General features: G+C 32.2%; 1 protein-coding gene across 4 annotated transcripts in view; it reads right to left on the minus strand.

The window, feature by feature from the left end:
- The window catches only part of LOC146538818 (rho-related GTP-binding protein RhoN-like), a 102,661-nt gene that overhangs the window by 18,007 nt on the left and 63,866 nt on the right, over positions 1 to 20,788 (minus strand). For all 4 annotated transcript variants that reach the window (XM_085185503.1, XM_085185504.1, XM_085185502.1 and 1 more), the window contains one exon: positions 15,342 to 15,488. In XM_085185503.1, coding sequence (XP_085041629.1) covers positions 15,342 to 15,479 — 138 coding nt within the window. In that variant the 5' untranslated portion in view covers positions 15,480 to 15,488. The remainder of the gene's footprint in view (positions 1 to 15,341; positions 15,489 to 20,788) is intronic.

The following is a 20,788-nucleotide window of genomic DNA, read 5'->3' on the forward strand; positions in this document are numbered from 1 at the left end:
TTTATTATATTGAATTGCTTTTGCTTTTATTAATATTTTTTTACACATTACACTAATTTTAATTATTACCAAATATTAGTATGTTGATAAGTGACAGTTAGTTACAGTTATTTAGACATAACTTTTATATTTAAAATGTCTTAAATTAAATGTTTTTTTAAAAGCTTTTATTTTTTATGATCCCCCAAGTGTTCACCATATGGAATTTTAAGACACTCGAGTATCTATTTATAAATTAATAGGTCAAAGTGGAGTGGATAATAAAAAATAAGACCAAACATAAAAAAAATAAACGTTCCGTTTCCTTTGCATTAATTACAGCAATTAGTTACCGACAATCTTAAGTAATGAAACTTAAAGCGATTTGTCAATAGAGTTAAATAAAAGCAGGAAATATGAAGTAAACGATATAAATGATGAAATATTATAGTCATTTCTAAAGTGTTGTTTAATTTATATTTAGTTTCGTAGGAGTGGTGACTCGTGGCTTTTTTCCTTGGCTCTCTAGATAACATGATTAGAAGATAAGAAAAAAGATAAAAGGCTATCACTTACATTTGACCTTAACAGTATAGTAAAAAAAGTGTTTTTTTTTACGTTTCACGCATATAGTATTGTAAAAGGCAGAGGGAACCTAGTATTAAGTTTAAGATACTAATCTAATCTAGTTCTGTACTAATCTCTAGCGGGGTAGTCATAGAGAACGGAGCGCCAACCGCTACGGTCCATGCATACCTATTAAGTACTTATGTTGTTCTTTCTTCGCATTTTCTGAGTGTTGAGTGGCGCAATTCAACGCAGTGCTTCGTTACTAAAGCTAGGAAAAAACATTAAATAATAGATTTACTTAAATAGGAATCGAACAAACAAACCGTTGCACGCTTACGACCTCACGCCATTGGCCTCCTGTTAAGTATCATTTTCTTGCAATTGACTTTTCTATTGGTAATTTTATTTAAAATTCCACAGAGGGTCATAGCAATGAATGTTAGGATCGTGCCTCTTGATCCTCTGCCCTCTGTCATGGGAGGCACGTAAGGGACATGTCATAAAATGCGAAGATAAAATAAAATGGTTGACATCTTACGCAGGTATGTATGTATTGAGGAGGGCATTGAATTTCCTAACTTATAAATGGACCGTTTATTTTGAAAGTGGTGTAAGTCCATTTTTGAGAAAAATGAGCTATCACGTAATTCATGCTTAATTTAATGTATTTTTTTTATATATAACTAGTCCGTGTTTAATTTCTCAAAAAAAACCCATGTTTTGAACAACTTAAAATCGGTCGGTAAATGAAATTGCATAATCATCGACATACTAACCTTTAATTTTCTCGGAACAAAAGAAAATGGACTTACACCACTCTCAAAATAAACGGTCCAAATATTGTATTTCTTTTTTTTGTGTAAAGTAAAGAGCAAAGTGACGTGACACTAGTTTCTGTCCTTATTAGTAAAGATTCTGAAATTAACCACTTAGTGTGCGTAAGCGCATAGCGGTACTTTGTGCAACAGGTTGTGAAATACAGGGAAGGAACCTGGTTACCAGTTGTAACACCAGGTTCCCTCTGCCTGACAACTTCGCGTAAAGCTAAAAAAAGGTACATGTACATTACAACCTTCTTTAATTACATTACCCGCTATCAAACAAATAAAATTCAATTACACTCGTATTATGATAATTAAAATTTGCTAATTCAATTACAGTAAAGCCTCATAAATAACCCAAGTGCTGGGAAACGGGAAACTTTTGGGGTGTTCCGGTAACGTAATTTAAGTCGTAACTTCCAATGAATATACAATCCACATATCTTCTCAACGTTCTCTCCTGGAGCGTGTTTCATTCAAGGTTTTATTATTATGCGCGAGTTAAGAAGAAATTAGACTGGGTTATGTAAATATATTATGAAAATTTATTGTTCATTTTAAGGATTTCAGTACCAAAAACCTAATAAGATCATTCTCTAGTCCGTCTGCCCGTTTGTCAAAATCCTTTGTCTCGAGATCGCGTGGAGGTATCAAGGTCAAATTAACATCAAATATTTATGTCTAGGTCCCTTGGAATAGGAAGAGAAAATTAAAATATACAAGAGTTTATCCTGAAATTGGTACGGAGCCCACCGTATGCGAGTCCGAATCGCATTTGGCCGGGTTTTGTACTTTCAATTGGAAAAATTAAATATTTTTGAAAATTTGAAAACTACCCCCTGCGTGATACCGTAGATAATATACACATACAAAATACACAGCTGTTTTAGTAAATCTATTAAGATTTAGATAATAAATAAGATAAAAATAATATTTTTTTTTTTCCCCACAGAATTTGAATCCAGAACCAGAATAATATCAAATTCACAAATCGGTAAGTCAGAATTGTTTTCCTTTGAGGATTCATGCCGTGCAATAAAAGCCATTCGCGAAAACCGATTCATATTTTTCAACCGCCATTGAGGTGGAATATCGAATTTTATACTCTGTATATTTTAAACGGGGAATTCTTCTATTGAAAATGTGTTCAGCGAAATGGTAATATACTAAGAAATATGCTTTTACTAATGTTTGAATCGATCCATCCATACCAATATTATAAATTCGAAAGTAACTCTGTCTGTCTGTCTGTCTGTCTTTTACGCAATCAGGGCCAAACCGCTAATTTAATTGTGATAAAATACTCGTATAGAGATACTTGAGGGTCCCGGGATGAACATAGGATACTTTTTTTTCTCATATTTGTAATATTATCGATATATACCAATATATTAAAATACTGATTAATTTGACATGCAATTTATTCTGCCATGTTAATAACAACCGTCGCTAAGCGACCGTTGCTAAGCAACGATTTGCAAAGAATGTCGATGTCGAGAACGTCACCCAAAATGAGTTTGCTTAACGCATCTCTCTATTAAAAACTGAAAATATAAATATATATATATAAATAATAATAAAAAATATATATAAATATTAAATATATTTAATAAATATTCGTATAGTTCAAGCGGGCGTAGTGGCGTTCGGGTCCACTAGTATTATATATATAGTAGAGATTCAAATTATTCCTTAAAAGTAAAATAAATAATGTCAGCTTTCATTAAAAACGATAGATACGAGTTGCATATTTAAAACAGTAACTTTCCTGTCGCATCTAAACTTTTAAAAAATATATACATATATGAAAAAAAAAACAACCCTGAACAAGGCCAAAATTTTACAAAGCGAATTTATACAGAATTTTTAGAGGAAACACTAATTGGCCATAATTAAAAGTGTAACAAAAGCCTCTGTTCTCCTAATTAGGTGCACTTATCACAATGACATCATTCCGCTATTATGCACCAGTTGACTGTACTTTAAAATTTAAAAAAATAATAATAGCTAGCCAAAATTTAGAAATTTTCCTATACATAATGTTGAGGCCAGTTGTTGCGCAGGGGCACAAGCGTGTGATTGTAAACACGATAGGTTATGGATTCTATTTCCACTCGAGAAAATAAAATATTGAAAATTTTTATTCGTCATTGCGTCGAGTGCCGTCGTCGTCGTCAATGCCTTCAGAATTGGACAAAAAATGTGGAATGGGTCGGAAAATATGTCTTAACACTGTGTTACTTCTGTCTACTTCCACCCAATTCTGGAGGCTTACCTCGACTCCAGAGCGAGTCGCGTCGTCGTCGTCGTCCACAACTAGTCGCGTTTACAGTCACAATTTCGGCCTCTGTGCCTCGTCTGACCTCAAATTAAACATCGCCAAATAGAAAAAAAAACAACTATTGATATAAAGGCATTTATTTATACATATATATATTTTCTAATAAAATATTCATACAAAATTGGAAAGCATATATGTATGCATATTATATACCTTTTATTTCACCACTAAAGAAATGAACACTCCAATTAAAAACCAGCAAGCTTTTAAAGTGCCATTCATCAATAGCTCACACAGATTATAAACTATAGGTACACCAGATAAAAATTGTAAAGGCTATCGTCGTGCAGTGGGTGTAGGTTCGATTCTCGAATGACGTAATGTTTATAGTATTTTACATATGTTCATTTCTATTCAACTCTCGCTAATGACTCTGGCTAATCTTGTAATCTTTATTAATATAAAAAACAGATTTTCGTTATTTATTTGAAATAGCCTTAAGAAATATTTTAACGAGATATTATATGTATCGGTAACAATAAAAATATTTACTCTATTAATAATAGATAGTTATTATACTCAAAAGGAGCACATGCCGCCCTCTAACCAGGTGGACCGACGACCATAAGAAGACAACGGGAATCTGCTGGATTTAAAGGGCGCAGGACCGGACGGAGTGGCGAGAATTAGGGGAGGCCTATGTCCAGCAGTGGACGTTGAAAGGCTGATAGATGGATGGATGGATGGATACTAAAAGTCAAAAAACGTATATGCTACATAGAAATTTAGTCAATTTCTCTATCGAGTGCTGTATGAAACATAATTGATGTAAAAATGTACTATACACGTACTTTCATATTTTATGGTGCGAATCGAAAGCTCTATGAAATAAAAACTAGGGAGCTTTTTAGTAATAGATTGATGTCCGAAGCGATAGTTTATGTATTAGTCTATGCAGTAAACCCGCTGTCCGTTGACGTCAAGCGTGATTCTTTTAAAACGTTTTACATAGATTTATGTGTTATAGGGTACCTCACTGACAGGATTTATAATAAACTAGCTTTATCCCGCTGTCGTTCTTGTTTTTAAAAATAAATAATTAATAGTTATAGTGTGTGAAGTATAAAAATTGACTCTTTGATTCTCTGATTTAATTAAAATTACTGAAAATCTCTTTTAGAGTGGCGACGAAAACGTATTATTTTTTTCAGATTTATTACTAAGTAATATATCATCAAATATTTTATTGGTTCAGTAGTTTATGTGAAAGTCGAACGAACATTCATCCTCAGAAATTTTTACATTTATTATGCTTATTATTATTTTACTTTCCTAAGGGCCATCCGTGGCCCAGAACTCGTCTAGAGTTTGGCGGAAAATGGGGAACGGAAGTTTTTTTAACAGGAACGGAATGTCCTAACATTAGGTTTCCTCTGCCCATCCTGCCTGTAAAAAATATTATTAAGTACCAATAAAAAAAGTTTTAACGTCAACATTTTAAAAAAAATATTTACGAAAAACTCGAACATTTATTTACTAACCGCTAAAGACAATTCAATTAAATACTACGCGACCTGAAAGCTCTATCATCGATAACCGTGTTATTTTTCTTTTCTAAGCAAATATAGTCGATAAATATTAGTATTTTTTCTCAGCTTGTTTTATTCCCAATATAGCATAGCGTAGGTAGAAAACATAGAGTCAAGACACTTCAAGCTCACACTTTGTCATACCATATCGGTAAAATGATATTTCTTTTCCGCTAGTGAATAGTGTTGGGATCACTTAAAGTAAATAAACAAAGAGAAATCTGTAAGTATAATGACCGCCGACTAATTTTAGGATTTAAATAATTATTTTAATTGTTTACTTTTATATTTTTCATTATATTTTATAGGTAAGTTTTCATAGTTTAACAAATATGAAAATGAAGAATAAATATAAGAATGATAAATTTTCAATCAACAATTTAACCGTCGGATCGGTTAATAAAACAATGAATTTCTCTGAGTGGTTTCAATTGTAGAGTTTAAAAAAACAATACAAAATATCGAGTGAAGTAAAAATAGGCTTTTATATTAACAAAATCATTTTTAACAATGCTATTTTACAATTTTAATTACTTATAAGTAGAAAAATATCCACATGGTTGGATTCGTTTTAAAGAGACGTGGGTTCGAGTCCTGATACAATGATTAAGAATTAGATATAATATAAACATAATAATGATGAACCAAAAGCGTATAAAAAAATATTCAGATCTTCAAAGAACATCAAACATAGTAATTTATACTCTCAAGATTATAGGGGTGGAAATTATACAGAAAAAAAAATACTTAGCACCTAAACATAGATGAGGGCGATCCCCCCCATATTAAATGAAATAAAAGTTTAGATTCTAAGAATCCATTGAGATGCCGAGTACGCACTCCTGTAAATAAAGAATACTTAGAAACCTTTTATTATTCTGTACCTTTCATTGCTATTGAGAGCAATGTGCTATAATATAATATACATTAGTACGAGTATCTATAGGGGCCGTCTTGGCGGCACAAGAGTGTGACTGTAACGCGTCGGTTATGGGTTCAATCCCCACTAGAGGAAATGAAATATTTATTTACATTTATATTTTCATGTCTTCGCTCCGGTATCGAGGCAAAGAGCGGCGTTTAGTTCCGCCACTCAACACGCAATGCTTCCAAAATTCGGCGGAAAGTGGGGAACGGAGTGTCTTAACACAGGTTCCCTCTGCCTACCAACTTCAATTCGTTACAGAATTAGAGCGAGGGTATGAACATAAATGGTTCCCCTCAAGTGGAAATCGAACCCATCGACGCGACACCATGATGGCGCAAAGAAAAATAAAAAGAAATAAATATTTTACACGTAAAGTATTTTCAATATTAATTTTAAGCCTTCGTATGGCACATTATCGTTTTATTGAAGAACTTGTTTATTAAAAACCTTTAAGTATTTTTTTCTTTGAAGAATGTGAACATTTTCAATATCGAAATATTTGTATCAGTCTTCATTTGGATGCTTTATAGCGCTTATAAAAATATTTAATTTGTATATATTATATATTTTTTTTATTTATAGTAAACTCAACGGTACAGCAGCGTTTTATATATAAACGCAACGATTGTGGGTTCGATCCTATTTCGGGAATGATTATATTCACTTTTTTTTCCATTCATTATTCACAAAAATCCGTTTGCATAAAAAAAATATTATATAAAGCATCAGGTCAAATGAACAACGACGTATCATTTATCAAAATCAGTTCAGCTGTTTAACAGATACAGAGAAACAGACATACATACATACATACGCGCTAAACACATAACCCTCCTTCGGGCTTCACCGCAGTCGAGTAAAAAACTATTTCCATGTAAATAAACCAATTTATAAAACATATAACAATATGTACAGCGTGTTCACACAGCGAGAAGGGAAATTATTCATTCTGTATTGAAACGCCATTTATACGCGTCTCCTGAATTCTTAACACACATATGGATTATTGTAACAATATTTTACAATATATTCTCGTACTACATTTATCTTCTTTGTATCTAGAAATATAGTCAATATTTATTCTAGTCACTTTTTTAGTCCAGGACTTTTTTGTTGAAATTATCTTAAAAAACGATTGTTATTTTCGACTATATTTGGCGGAAAGTGGGAAACGGAGTGTTTTAACACTAAGTTCCATCTGCAGTGGGCGGGATACATCGTGCAGCGGATTTTTTTGTATTTGAAAATATACCTACCAAATTAATTGAAGCAGTCTCGACTGTATCACCATAGCGACAAATTTAGTAATTACTTTGATGTTTGCTAACTAACGTACACAATACATAGAAAACTATGTTTAAATTGAGTCACAAGTACACATCTAAGAATCAAATTGTAACTTTACTATAGAATTTACTGTAAATGAATATATTAACATACAAACTGACAAACATAATATACATATGTAAAGCCACAGTTTATGTTAACAAAATTAATTTGTTCTCTTCAACTATTATGCCATCTTGTCAATTATTTAGAGAAACCAGAGGTTTGAGACTTCAATTAATTTTAGTTTAAATGTACCTACCTAAACATATATTATTATATCTTTTATCAATTGATATTATTGTAAAATATATATATATTTCTAGATATTTCATTTTTCATTTCAAATTATCTATATATTGGAACTTTAAGTTTCAGCTAATTCAATTAAGCAATTATTTTATAGTAATTTTTTCGAACAAAATACTTTATATTGATTTAACTTTTTTATTTTTGACCGATTTAAATGAAAATACTAAATGTATATCAAAATACAATAGTGAAATTTCAATTGAAACTGTGTTTAAATTTATTAATTCATTTTTGAGATGAGCTCGCAAAAACGCACAGACAAAAGACAAAAAAAAAGTTTTTTGTTTTTAATTTATATTAATTGAAAATAATGTTTTTTTATATTTTAATTATTTTCAAGTTACATTAATAAATATATCGAACCCACCATGTACAGCTATGATCAGTTATAATTTTATTAAATCTATAGATTCCATACCCCCGATTAAGAATTGAACTTAAAGCCGACACGTTTACTGACCTCTTGTGCCAGTGCACTACGACGGCATAAAGCTATTACTTATGGAAACACATCTACCAATCCAGAAAACCACCAGGTAGGTAATCTATAATAATAAACAGCAAATTCGTAGCTAGTAAATCGAAGCGAGTCTAATTGAATCTGGGAATTAAGAGGTTGCTAACAACCAGTTCAAACACTTTGGTTGTTCCTCTGTCGGATAACCTCTAATTTAGTAGAGTTTTGTAGGTTTCTTTGTAAAAGTCTATAGTTAATATCGATTTTTTTCAATAGATCATTACTTTTTACGTTATAATAACGTACGAATATTTACGAGTGAAACACTCGTCTCGGTAAAGACACAAAGCGTTGAGTTCCGCCACTAAACACTCAATGTCTCAAGAATTCCGAAAGTTTTAATATGAATGTCTTAATGCTAGATTCCAGGTTTTTCTCTCCAGGTTATTCAGGTTCCCTCTGTCTATGCTGTTGTGTGCGGGATACCTACAGCGTAAAGCTAAAAAATATATATTCAATATTTTATATAATAAATTTCGCCCTGAAACCTCAATTCCTGTAGACGTGTATTACTTTATGTCTGTCGGAAAGTCAATTTGTCGTCAGCAGTGGTTCCGCAGAGCAAGTGACATAAGTGAGACACTGGTGACGTAACTGAATGTTAAGTCGCCGTCAAATGTCAATATAGAGAAATTAAATGGCCTTATCGTATTTTGTATTCTTTTATGAAATATATGTAGAAAACAACATAAATGCCTAATTTACATTCCACAACTGGGTTTTAAAATGGAAATATGAATTATTTTTTTTACTCGAGAGGGAATCGAACCCGCAACCGTCGCGTATCATCCTTGTGCCACTGGGCAACCTAACAATTTACTTAATTTTTTTTTACTTTATTACTATTTACAATAGATATGTTAACAAAGTTTTAAATTATACTAAGAAAACTTTTAGAAATAGATATATATTTGAGTTGTAAGTTTCGAAATAACCGACATTAAAACAATTGTTATTGCTCAAGCACCTTGAAAAGTTGGTTTTGTTTTTAGAAGTTACCAAACGTTCACACCAAAGTTCATATTGGAAACTTTACGAATCTACATATTTTATAGCGTGCTAGAATTTTTCTATGAAAATTTTAATATAATTTGTTATATAAGTTTGGTCAAACAAGCGTCTGAATGTAATGCGATGTTTGTAAGTTCGATTCCCATTCGGGGCATACATTAATTTAATTTCTTGGCTCTATTTAAAATCTCAAAAACGTGGAAAGTGAGCAATGGAATATCTTAACATTAGGTTCCCTCTTCGTACCCTGACACATGCGAGATACAGCGTGAAGCTAAAGTAAAAAAAAATACATTAAAAGTATAACAAATCTACATTTCTCAAAAAAGCAATAAATAAGCAGGTTCTCCTTAAGTGCTTGTATTTCTTGAGAACAAGAACGTAGAAATGGTATCGGCGAATAAACAATCATAATCCCCAATTTCGTATAGAAGTCACGGAATATTGGTTCAATATATCTTGTATTTACTACTTCCATAAATAATAAAATCTTCTAAGATTTAGTTTGAAAATTTAACTTACTTTTATAATGTAAGGTTGTGGCTCACATCCCCACTCGGGGAAATAACTTTTGTTTACCTTCACACGGTAACCAGGGAACATGGTCATAAGATACTCTGTTCTCATTAAGATTAAGATACTTCGGTGCCCACTTCCCGCCGAATTATTGAGATATTGCACGTTCTTTGGCGGAATTCAACGCCGTGCTTTTGTCCTGTTAGTTTCGTGATTTTTTTAAACGTAAAGCTAAAAAAGTGCTTTACCAACTATTAACCTATGTATTATCATAAAAAGAATATACCTAAACAAAAAACCTAACCATTTTTTTCCTAAAATTTGATAAAGCCCTCAAACGCATCAAATACGAACAAACCATTAATCAATCAAACATTCTCTTTCGCAATACCAGTACAAAGCTGTCATCATTCACTCTCCGCCATATTGTTTTTTTAGAATTTATTTAAATTCATTCATTCGTTCACTTATTTTGTTTTTGTTTACATCTGTTTTGTGTTTTGTTGGATAAAGTTTTTTATGAAACAAAAAAAACTATTGTTTACCATTTCGTCCCAGTTTATGTGAACGTTAAGTATGTATATAGGTATGCTTGTAAAAGATTTTTGTTTCGTTTTTGTATAAAAATTTGAATGAAAATTGTGAAAACAAGAGCTTAAGAGGCGGGCTCTTTAGGATTAAGCATTGAAGCGTTCAAACAGTTCAAAAGTTCCATGTGAACCTGAAAGCTTAATAAAGAAGCCCTTAAAACTGGAATTTAGTAAATTGTTAAACTAATTTAATATTTGAAGCAAGCCATTCGTAAGCACTCGGGCATACCTTAAACCTGAACATACTTTAAATTTTCAAACCAAGACAAGCCTGAAAAACACATTCTGTTTTACCAAAATGGGAAAATAATTCATTGCCTCGAGTTGTGATCGAACCCGCAACCCTTTACGACAACCTTAACTATATATCCCTGAATACTCATAACTAATAAGTACATATATTCAGCTATATATTTAGAAAAACTAAAAATAGCTTTTAAAAAGAAATAATGACATAAAAAAAAAACATCTATTTTGAATTGTCAATCAAAATACAAAATTGACATAAGCGAGATAAGCATCGCATCGTCTGAACGAACATTAATCAATCAGAACACGTTCGCAGTACACGCTCGTAATCATTCAGTTGCCCGCAGGCGTTTCATTTCGTATTTCATTCATTCATTCGTTCAAACTAGAATTCGTTGTTAGATTTTGTACTATTGTAGTAAGAAAGCAGTTGATATCGTCGAATGGTTAAGCACAATAGTAAGTCTGTAAGTCAAAATATATATGATTTATTATGATTCCATTTTTTTTGGAAGGGTGTTGGAAATCGACAGAGTTAATTTTCGTTATTTAATGTTTTTATGCTCTACCTATAGCAGGATATAAAATAACTCCCTCGATTGGGAATCGAATCCACACCCATCGCAATTACAACGAGTCTCTGCTACGATGGTTATATAATTATTTTACCTATGTAATGTTCACGTCGTGCTTCTAACGAGATACATTTAAACAAACTACAATTCCTGCTGTTAGAACTATACGATATAAATAGGTTCCATATCTCAACTGTCACTTATAATTAATTCTGCAATTTACTTTAAATACCTGTTTCGCGTATTTATCTTTTATTGAATTATATCTAAAGTTAAGGGCGACATGAAATAAAACAACATAGAATATTATATATTTAATTCTCTACAGTATTAATTGTTGTTACCGGAGCGAGGAGATGAAAATGTAAAATATTTCACTTTCTTGACTGGGAATCGAACCCAAAAATAAGTAATAGTATATTGAAATATGTGAAACTCATACATATATAATTTATATAAAATGAGAATAGTGAAATCCAATTTCCTCCCTCTTTAATCTTTACGTAGGCATGACACATGGGACAGTAGGAGGGATGAGTAAGAAGTGCAAAAGGGTTATTTTTGGTTTTACAAATAAAAGAAAATAGTGCCTAATATTTCTAAAATAATTTGTAAAAGTTTTTATGTGACTAGTTGTAGTACAAGTTAATTAATATATTTCGCTTTATCCTCGAAAGTAGGAAGACCTGAAAGAACTTAAGTGTCAAGACCCTCCGTTTTTCACGGGGCCGAACTCAATGAATCGCTTCCCTATTATCAGAGCAACAATTTTTTTAGTATGATAGGCAGAGGGAACCTGGGAACCTAATGTAAGTTCCGCTCCGTTTACCATTAGAGAAGATACTTCCACTGCCCATTTACCGCCGAATTCTTGAGGCATTGCGGGTAATTCAAAACTGCCATTTACCTCGTTACCAAAGCTAAGAAATATAAATATTAAACATTTAATTTCTTCGGAATAGAATACAACCCCCCCCCCACCTCCTTTAATTGCCCCTGTGCCACGATAGTCTCAACATTACAAAACTATTAAAATTTTAATCAACGATTTCAAGCAAACTTCATAATATAATTTAATTCCGTTCCGTTTCCCAAACAATTTTAACGGGGGGTAACGATATCGAAAAATCGTTTAGCCCTCAGTAATATCTATTATCCTTTTGTAGACGCACGCCCCAAATATAAATGTACACAGCGTGTTGTTTTAGGGCAGCAGTAAATATATATTTAAGTATTAGGTACTAGGTTTTGTCAGCGATTTTGTTTTTGTGGAAATCGAAATTCTAGAAGAAGTGTATAACTTAAAAAAAATTAATTTATTATGATTTTTTTTTAGTTTCACGCTACATCCCGTACACAGCAGGGTAGGTAAAAGGTGCCTGTGAACCTAGTGTTAATACTAAAGACACTTCAACCACTTACGTTTCCAATTTTTCGTCGGATTCTGGAGGCATTGCGTGTTGAGTGGTGGAATTTAACCGCGAAATTAAATGAAATGATGATGAATGGCGTTGCGAGTGATGTTTGTGATGCCATTATCATCGCATTTATAAAGAGAGTTTCAACTCTCTTTGTAAATGCGATAGTAACGGGCAAACTATTTCTATTTTCCGTTCTGATAAGACAAATCGTGACATTGAGTCCCGCCACTTAATACATAATGTATCGAATTCGGACGAATTGCGATAAACGAAGTGTCTTGACTCTAGCTTTCTAAGCCCATCTTACTGTATGGGATGCGAAATGTTGACTGCGAGAAGCGTCTTCATTTTATTAGAAAAAATATTTAGACGTAATATAAAAAACATCAGCAAAAATATATTACTATCTAAAGATAGATAAAGATGTAGTAGATCACTATCTAGAGGCAGTAAACTACTTGTTCAACGACTTAGGTGATCTTCAAACTCGAACACATGTTTACATGACTGCCGGCGGCTAGTCTAGCTTTATAAGCACTTTCAGGTTTTAGGTAACTAATAACAAAGGAAATGGAGGTTCTATCTTATTTTTATTTACCATCGAAAATGAATAAGTATGCTTAGTAGTTATATGTTTTTTCCTCATAGTAGGGTAGACAGAAATAATTCAATGTTCACACTCCGTTCTTCATCTCTCGTTATAATTCGAGACAATGAGGGTTGATTCTTGTAACTGCACGCCGCATTTTGACGAAACATGCTATCCCACTGTACCACGATAGAGTCAAATATAATTCATTTGGTTACACATAGCGCAGCGTTCAGTTACGCACCGAAACGCGGTATACCTCAAAAACGATCGTGCAGATCGAGTAGCAAATGATTAAAAACTAATCGTAAGTTCTGGTTAAAAAGATAAACAAATACTATAACTTTGTCAAAGTAAATACAGTTATATATCAAATTTCCATTACAAGTGCCTCGCTCTGTTAACCAGCCACGAAGCTATTAAAAGTTCAGGATTAACGTCCCGATATATGTTCACATATCGAAAATACGGCTCGAACAGCTATATAATTATATGAAATAATTATTGTAAGTATTAGTTTAAGTTTTATTAATTAAAAATTTAATGAAATATGTTAGTTCGAGATATTTTCATTAGCGTTAAGTTCCGCCACTCTATAAAGAAGCAATGTCATAAATTTAGGCAGAAAACAATAAGCAATAAGCTACATTGACACTAGTAAAATAATCGTAACCCTAAAAATATGTTTTTAATTTTTAACCCCTAATTTACTTGTATAACTTTTTTGACGAATACTCGTTATAAAATGTAATTAGTATTTTATTAAAAATATATATTATTACTTATAAAGATATATATATTAACTAAAAACTAATAAAAAAAATCTATAAATATACGATTGAATTAAACACGAACGTTACAAAAATAAATTAAATAAACACGATGAAAGCACTAGTCCTGTTCCCAGATTTAATAATGCAAATTCGAAATTCTCAACGCAATTTCAGTTATTTTATAAAAAAATACAAGGAATTTTCATTATAATTTTAGACTTACATTAACATTGTGAAATACAGTGTGTGACTACCACGACGGTTGTCTATTCGATTCCCGTGAGATCATTATTTTCATTTTTCAGCTTTGTAATGAAAACGGCGTTGAGTTTTGCGAATCTTCAGAAGAGGTAAACGGTAATTTCTTTCTGCCTTGCTATTTGTAGCGAAAAAATGTGGAACCGTTTTTGTTTTTTTTTCCACTTCACGCTGTATCCTGCAGGGTTGCAGGGTAGGCTAAGAGAATCTGGGAATCTAGAGTTACAAAAACTTCGTTCCCATTAAAACACTTCCGTTCCCCAATCCCCAAAAAAGCAGAGCAAGAAGTTGTTAACAACTCTTTCCACCTAGTGGTAATCGAATCCTTTGAGGGTTCATCACGTTTACAGTCACACCCTATGCTGCTGCATCACGACGACTTACATCTTTGTTTAAGAATAGACACTCTAGGACACAGAACTATTTATCAAAAACAATTAATTCAACACATTCGCGCAGTACAAAGCTAGTGAAATTAAAGTGATGTGTGAATTCATTAAAAGTAAAGTCGGTCGGGCTGAAAGGCCTAGTTTTGGTGGAAAGTGGGACGTTTCCATCATGACTGTAGCGCTGGCACCGCTTTCAAACAATTTTGCGGATATTGCTATTGCTGTGTCTCTGTGCTTAAAGATATACTTCCTGTGGTCGATTTTGTTTTTGCTATCGTTAATATTTTGAAGGTGAACTCCAACGCTTAAATAGATAGTTTTGGATAAAAAATATTACTCATAACTTCTGATTGAATGCAATAGTTTTGGATTCGAAAACCGTTAATGGGCAAATGACATGGTATCCATAGTGGACAAAAACAAGAGATAACTAGCATAGGAGCGGAAAAAATGGACGAAATTAGAGGCCTATATTTTTGGGTTGTAGATTCCTTAAATTTAATTTAATCCGCCATTACGCCAATCTCACGTAATCAAAACAAATCGAAGGACGTACTACCTACCTTCCTTTCCTACTATATGTGAAACAAAGAGGGAATCTGAAAAACTGTTAAAACCTAGGTAAGGTAAAAAACCTGGTAACTTACCTCAACAAAATTATCAGATACAAATCTCTGTACTAAAGATGTTTTCCCGCACTGCGTGTCACCCACAAGCACGACCTTGACTTCCTCCTCGGTGGGGGACCCGGCGCCGCCGTCGGAGCACTTCTTGCCTGACCACATAGTTTAAACCTGGTAGAAATAAAAGTATACTTTTAATATAAAAATACATTTTTATCATATCAAAAATACATATTTAATAACTCTGGTAACAAGGAAAAGTGCAGTGCTGGGTTCCGCCTTTCAACACACAATCCCTGAAGAGTTCGGCAGAAAGTGGGGAATGGAAGTGATTATGGTAACGGAGTAACTTAACACTAAATTCTCTCTGCCTACCCAAGGCGTGCGAAATATATAGTGAAGAAAAAAAATAGTTTTTTATCTTCACGCTCTATCCTGCTTATACGAGGGTAGGAAAAGGGAAACCTAACGTTACGTAACGGGCAATCTACTCCCTTCCTACTTTCTGCCTTTAATGTCCTAATTAATTATTAGCAAAAATATTATTTTCTTTCCCAACATCTTTAGAAATAACATTTTCCATACGAGTACAAGAAAATATTTTGCCTAAGAGGCTCTATTATTTTTACTAAAAGTAGGTCGTACATGTATATATTATCTATATTGCTTAGTTACTTAGACACGTATTTCAGATTTGGATATCATATAGGTTTTTGTTATAATTATTAACGTTTTTTTAGTGAAAAAAATGTAAGTATATGGAAGATATAATAGTAATCTATTTGCAGTAGCATTTATAAATGTAATAGAACCCCAAACAATACCCCAAATATATCTAGAAAATGGAACTTGTTCTTTTTGGTGTAATATTATTACAAAAAGAGAAAAACAATAAAAGGCATTATTTCGTCAAAATTAAAAAAACACAAGTTTCAATATCGAACGCAACACAAACAATGCTGGGTAAATAAATCTATTTTCAATACATTGTTATGGAAAACTAAAATACATTTATATTCAAAATTAAAAGAAAATATCCATTGTTATATTGTTAAAAATATATGGTATAAATTTGATATGACGCTAGTCACAATATTTTTTTAGTGTCATACTGAATCCCTTGGGGGAAAAATAATTTATTCCCCCAAGTGGGAAATGAACCCACATCACTTACGTTTATAGGGGTATGGGGAACCTAGTGTTAAGACTCCCTTCCCCACTCCTCAATACTCAAATAAAAATCTATAAATATAAAATTAACATTTACCACTAGGGCCATACTAATTATTAATATAATCAGTTTAATAGTAAACATGACTAATTATTAAACCATTTACAATTATTAATTATTAATCCATTAACGTTTATTATAAACATATTATAATATTCACATATTAATAATATCGAGAGTCCATTAAGTAAATGATTCTGATACATACGTTAGTTGATTAAAATCAAAATGCATTGCGACAGGTCGACGATATGATACATACAGAATACAGTGCATGCTGTTCCAGTTTGATATTACTAAAAATAACTTTTTGATATGTTTTATTTTTAAATTATATTTTTTAAGAAATTAAAAAATATTTTGGCGAAATTGGGTAGGCAAAGAAAAGCTAGTGGGAAAACTCCGTTCTCTATGTTCTGTTCGAATTCGTGACATCGCGTGATGAGCGGAACTTCTTAACACTAAGTTCCTTCTGCCTACCATATTGTATACGGGGTATAGCATGAAACTGTTTTGATTTTTTTATTTAAGATAGCCTTGAATAAAATTAATGAAAGATATTATTTTAATATAGAAAACCGCTTTATTAACGGTGACCCATATAAAAGACTTGCAAAGTTTGTACTCCTCATGTTTCCTCAACGAAAACAAGGTCGGTGTTGCGAAAATTTTAATGACTTCAAAATATTTTATTACTGTATACCCACTGAATGAATGGCTATGAATTGCTAACTTGCTAAAAATAAAAAAAAACAACTAAAAATCATACAAAAAATTCTAAATTTTTCTTTTTATACTTCTTTCATTTTTTTGTATCAAAATGCTCCTAGAAGTTCATTTATTAGAAATGTTTTTCCCGACTGCTAAGGAAGGGTTATTAGAAGTTTATCTATTAGTTAACACTATATAACCATATAGTAGTGTAGACCAGTCGTAGCGCAAGGGCACGCGACAGATTGTGAATTCGATTCCCACTCGAAGAAACTCTTGTAACGAGGCAAAACGCGGCGTTTATTTCCGCCAGAGAAATGGAAAAAACCCCTCTTTATCTGTTCCGTTGTGTTGGAGGTTTCCAGGTTCAAACCCAAAGCTATAAATAAAAAATTTGAGCCCGTGGCTTTTCTAAAGTAATTTATTAATTGTAGCTATAGTGAATGTAATTTACGCGAAAAAAATTTAATATAACTAAATATATAAAATATTATTGAAATTAAAGAAAAAAATACTTCCCCCAAAAAATATGAAATTCTCAAAAGTTTATTAAAAATATTCGTATAACAGAATATAGGCCGTTATTTGCGGACCCCATCTCCATCCCGGAGAACACTTCAGTAAGAGAACGTTATTGGAGGGATGAACAATATTTTCCATAAAAATAAAAGAGCTTGTTTACCCTCAGAAAGTTAGGACATTATCCATAATAAATACGAGGCCAGGTTTGCGTAATGCTTCTATTCTCTCTGATTATTTATCACCCTATCCTTATAAAATGAAGGGGAATATGGGGAAAAGTTTAGAAATTGTATTATTTTTGCTTTTCTTTAAGATTCTTCTTTATTTAGCCTCAAGTTGTATTTCAAATTTAGCAGAGTATGTAAAGGGAACGTTTTTTTTGGGACATCCTGTTCCATTAAGTCACTTCCGTTTCCTACCTTCCGCCCAACTCTAGAGTCAGTGCGTGTTGAGTGGTAGTACTCAACGCGCCGCTAGTTGAACAAAAAATTGAGCTAGAGTACTTTTCTCCATATTATTTAAATGCAGAAGATAACATATTTGTAGTATAGAACCTATCAAGTAAATATTTATTTTTGTACTAACATAAACTTTCTGTTTCCTGGTTTTTTAATAAATTCTTAAAATAAATAAAATTGTGTTTATAATCACATCGGAAACGAACAAGACAGTACGTAGTGTGCTATTATATTCTATAGTAGATGAAAGAGAATCAATATAAGTTAGAGAAAAGTTATTAGAGAAATTATAGAAATAGTTGGTTATTAGAAAGCATTCAAAGTTAAATAGGATGGTATGAAATGACGTTTCCGTTGACTATACTCGTATGTAGAATCACGGCGTGGAACGCTGCCAAGACGAGATGCATTTCCGGTACAGTGTGCGTGTACACAGTATGCATATTACACGTTTATATTTGCACTTTTATGCAGAAATGTAAATATGCATAAATTTTAAGCTTTTTATTTGCTAACTAGCGTTATATAGTAGTTTTGTTTCAGTTTAGATATGATTTTTCTAAATAATTTTCATGATCTAGGTAGGTAGAGGCCGTTGCGGTAAAGGGAAACAAACGAATGACTGTAAACGTGAGGGGTTTGATTCCAACTCGAGAGAATGAAATATTTAAATTTCTTCGCTCTGGTAACAAGGCGAAACGCAGCGTCGAGTTTCGCCACTAAACACGCACTGCCTCCAGAATTTGGCGCAAAGTAGAGAAGGGAAGTGACTTAATGAGAACGGAGTGTCTTTATACTAGGTTCCCAGGTTCCCTCTGCCTACTCTACTAAGTGCTGGGAATAAGGGAAAATTTTGAATGGGAAGGATTATATTTAAATTATTTTTATTTCTCCGTAGATAAAACGCAATGTTGAATTGTACAAAATAGAAAATATTTTAACCACGTATTTGCAGTTGAATCAGTTAGCTATATTGTAAACTGATAGCCATTGTATTGGAACCCAACAGAACCCAACTCTACAATTTATTTCACCTAAGCGAACAATTGATAATGATAGAAAAATAGTATTCATGATAAGAATAAGGATTTAATGAAACAAAACCCGTAAAATAATAAGTAATTATTTTCAGACCTCTTTGAAATAAATTTAGTGCCTTAGATCCCATTTCATTAGAAACAATTTATAGCTTCTTTACCCAGAAATAATCAATTTAAACTTTTACAATTCACCCCTAGGGGTGGCCGAGGAAGGAAATTTGAACAGCTTTAATCCCTAAACTTTTAAGTAAGTAAACTGACAAAATTCCATGATTCTATAAAGATTTTGGGATAAATAAAATATATATACGAGTGTATTTTATTTTCTAGAGAAACTAGAAATATTTCAAGGATATACTAGTAACAGGATATACTAGATATTTCGTTTTCCGGTCTCTTTCATTACGTAGACGCCAAGTTAAATGAAATTATTTTTATTTTATTAATAAGAGGGACAAAAAAAAAGGATATTCGCAAATTAATTTTAAATTTTTTTTTCACTACTTTTTTCATTTTTTTGGAAAACTACATTGCCCGCCGCCCGCAATATAGAAGAAAGATATGAAAATACTAACTATATCCTGAAAAATATTTAATTTTCTCGAGTGGGAATCGAACCTACAACCTGTCGCGTTTACAGTCACACGCTTGTGCCTCTACTATTAAGCAATGTCGCAGCAACATCTTAGTATTAGTAAAAAAAGGTCCTTTCAAATATTTTCCTTTATATTATAATAAGTAGACGATAAATAACAAGATATCTATTCATGTACACAAAGTAACTAAAATGGAAGAAATTCACAAAGGGCCCTAACTATCTTCAAATAATAGTTTTCTTCAAAACATTTGTTGGTTTTCTTTTAGGCCTTGAGACGTTTCGACAATTGACGTTAAAAGCTCTTTCTTTGAATAAAATGTTTTTTCTTTATATCTATTAGGACTTCTATGAAAATAGAAATTATCTTTATATGCTGAAGGTCGAGTGTCTGATATTGTTTTTTCAGCTTCACAGTTTATAAGAAGAAGAAGAAAGTAGAGGAGACAAGGCAGGTTAGGAAGTGCGAGTATTCTATAAAGAAAAATAGTTTAAAAAACCTACATATCACGCTTTTCAATACCAATCAAATGTGCTCGAATAATTTATTAGTAACCTTTGAGGAGTTCCGTACCCCAAAAGGTAAAAACGGAACCCGTATAGAATCATTTTGTTGTCCGTATGACCGTTTGTCAAGACCATTAAATACCTCTAGATATATCTCGAGATCAAGATAAATGCTGGAAGCTATCAACTTGAAATTATTATTATGTTGATAAAAACTATGACATATTATAACACCAAAGGCTAATTATTGATGAAAATAACTGATAAATGTATAGAAATATATAACTAATACTATTTTAAACTACACAAACATGTGAAAACAATAACCGAAAGCAAACTAATAAAACGAAAGGGTCCGGAAACGGTAGTTCATTAAACATCATACAGTATTTTGCCTTTAAATGTAT

Source organism: Heliconius melpomene, chromosome 5 (assembly GCF_056956725.1).
Source record: "Heliconius melpomene rosina isolate 202511_hmr_F chromosome 5, ASM5695672v1, whole genome shotgun sequence".
NCBI classification, from domain to species: domain Eukaryota; kingdom Metazoa; phylum Arthropoda; class Insecta; order Lepidoptera; family Nymphalidae; genus Heliconius; species Heliconius melpomene.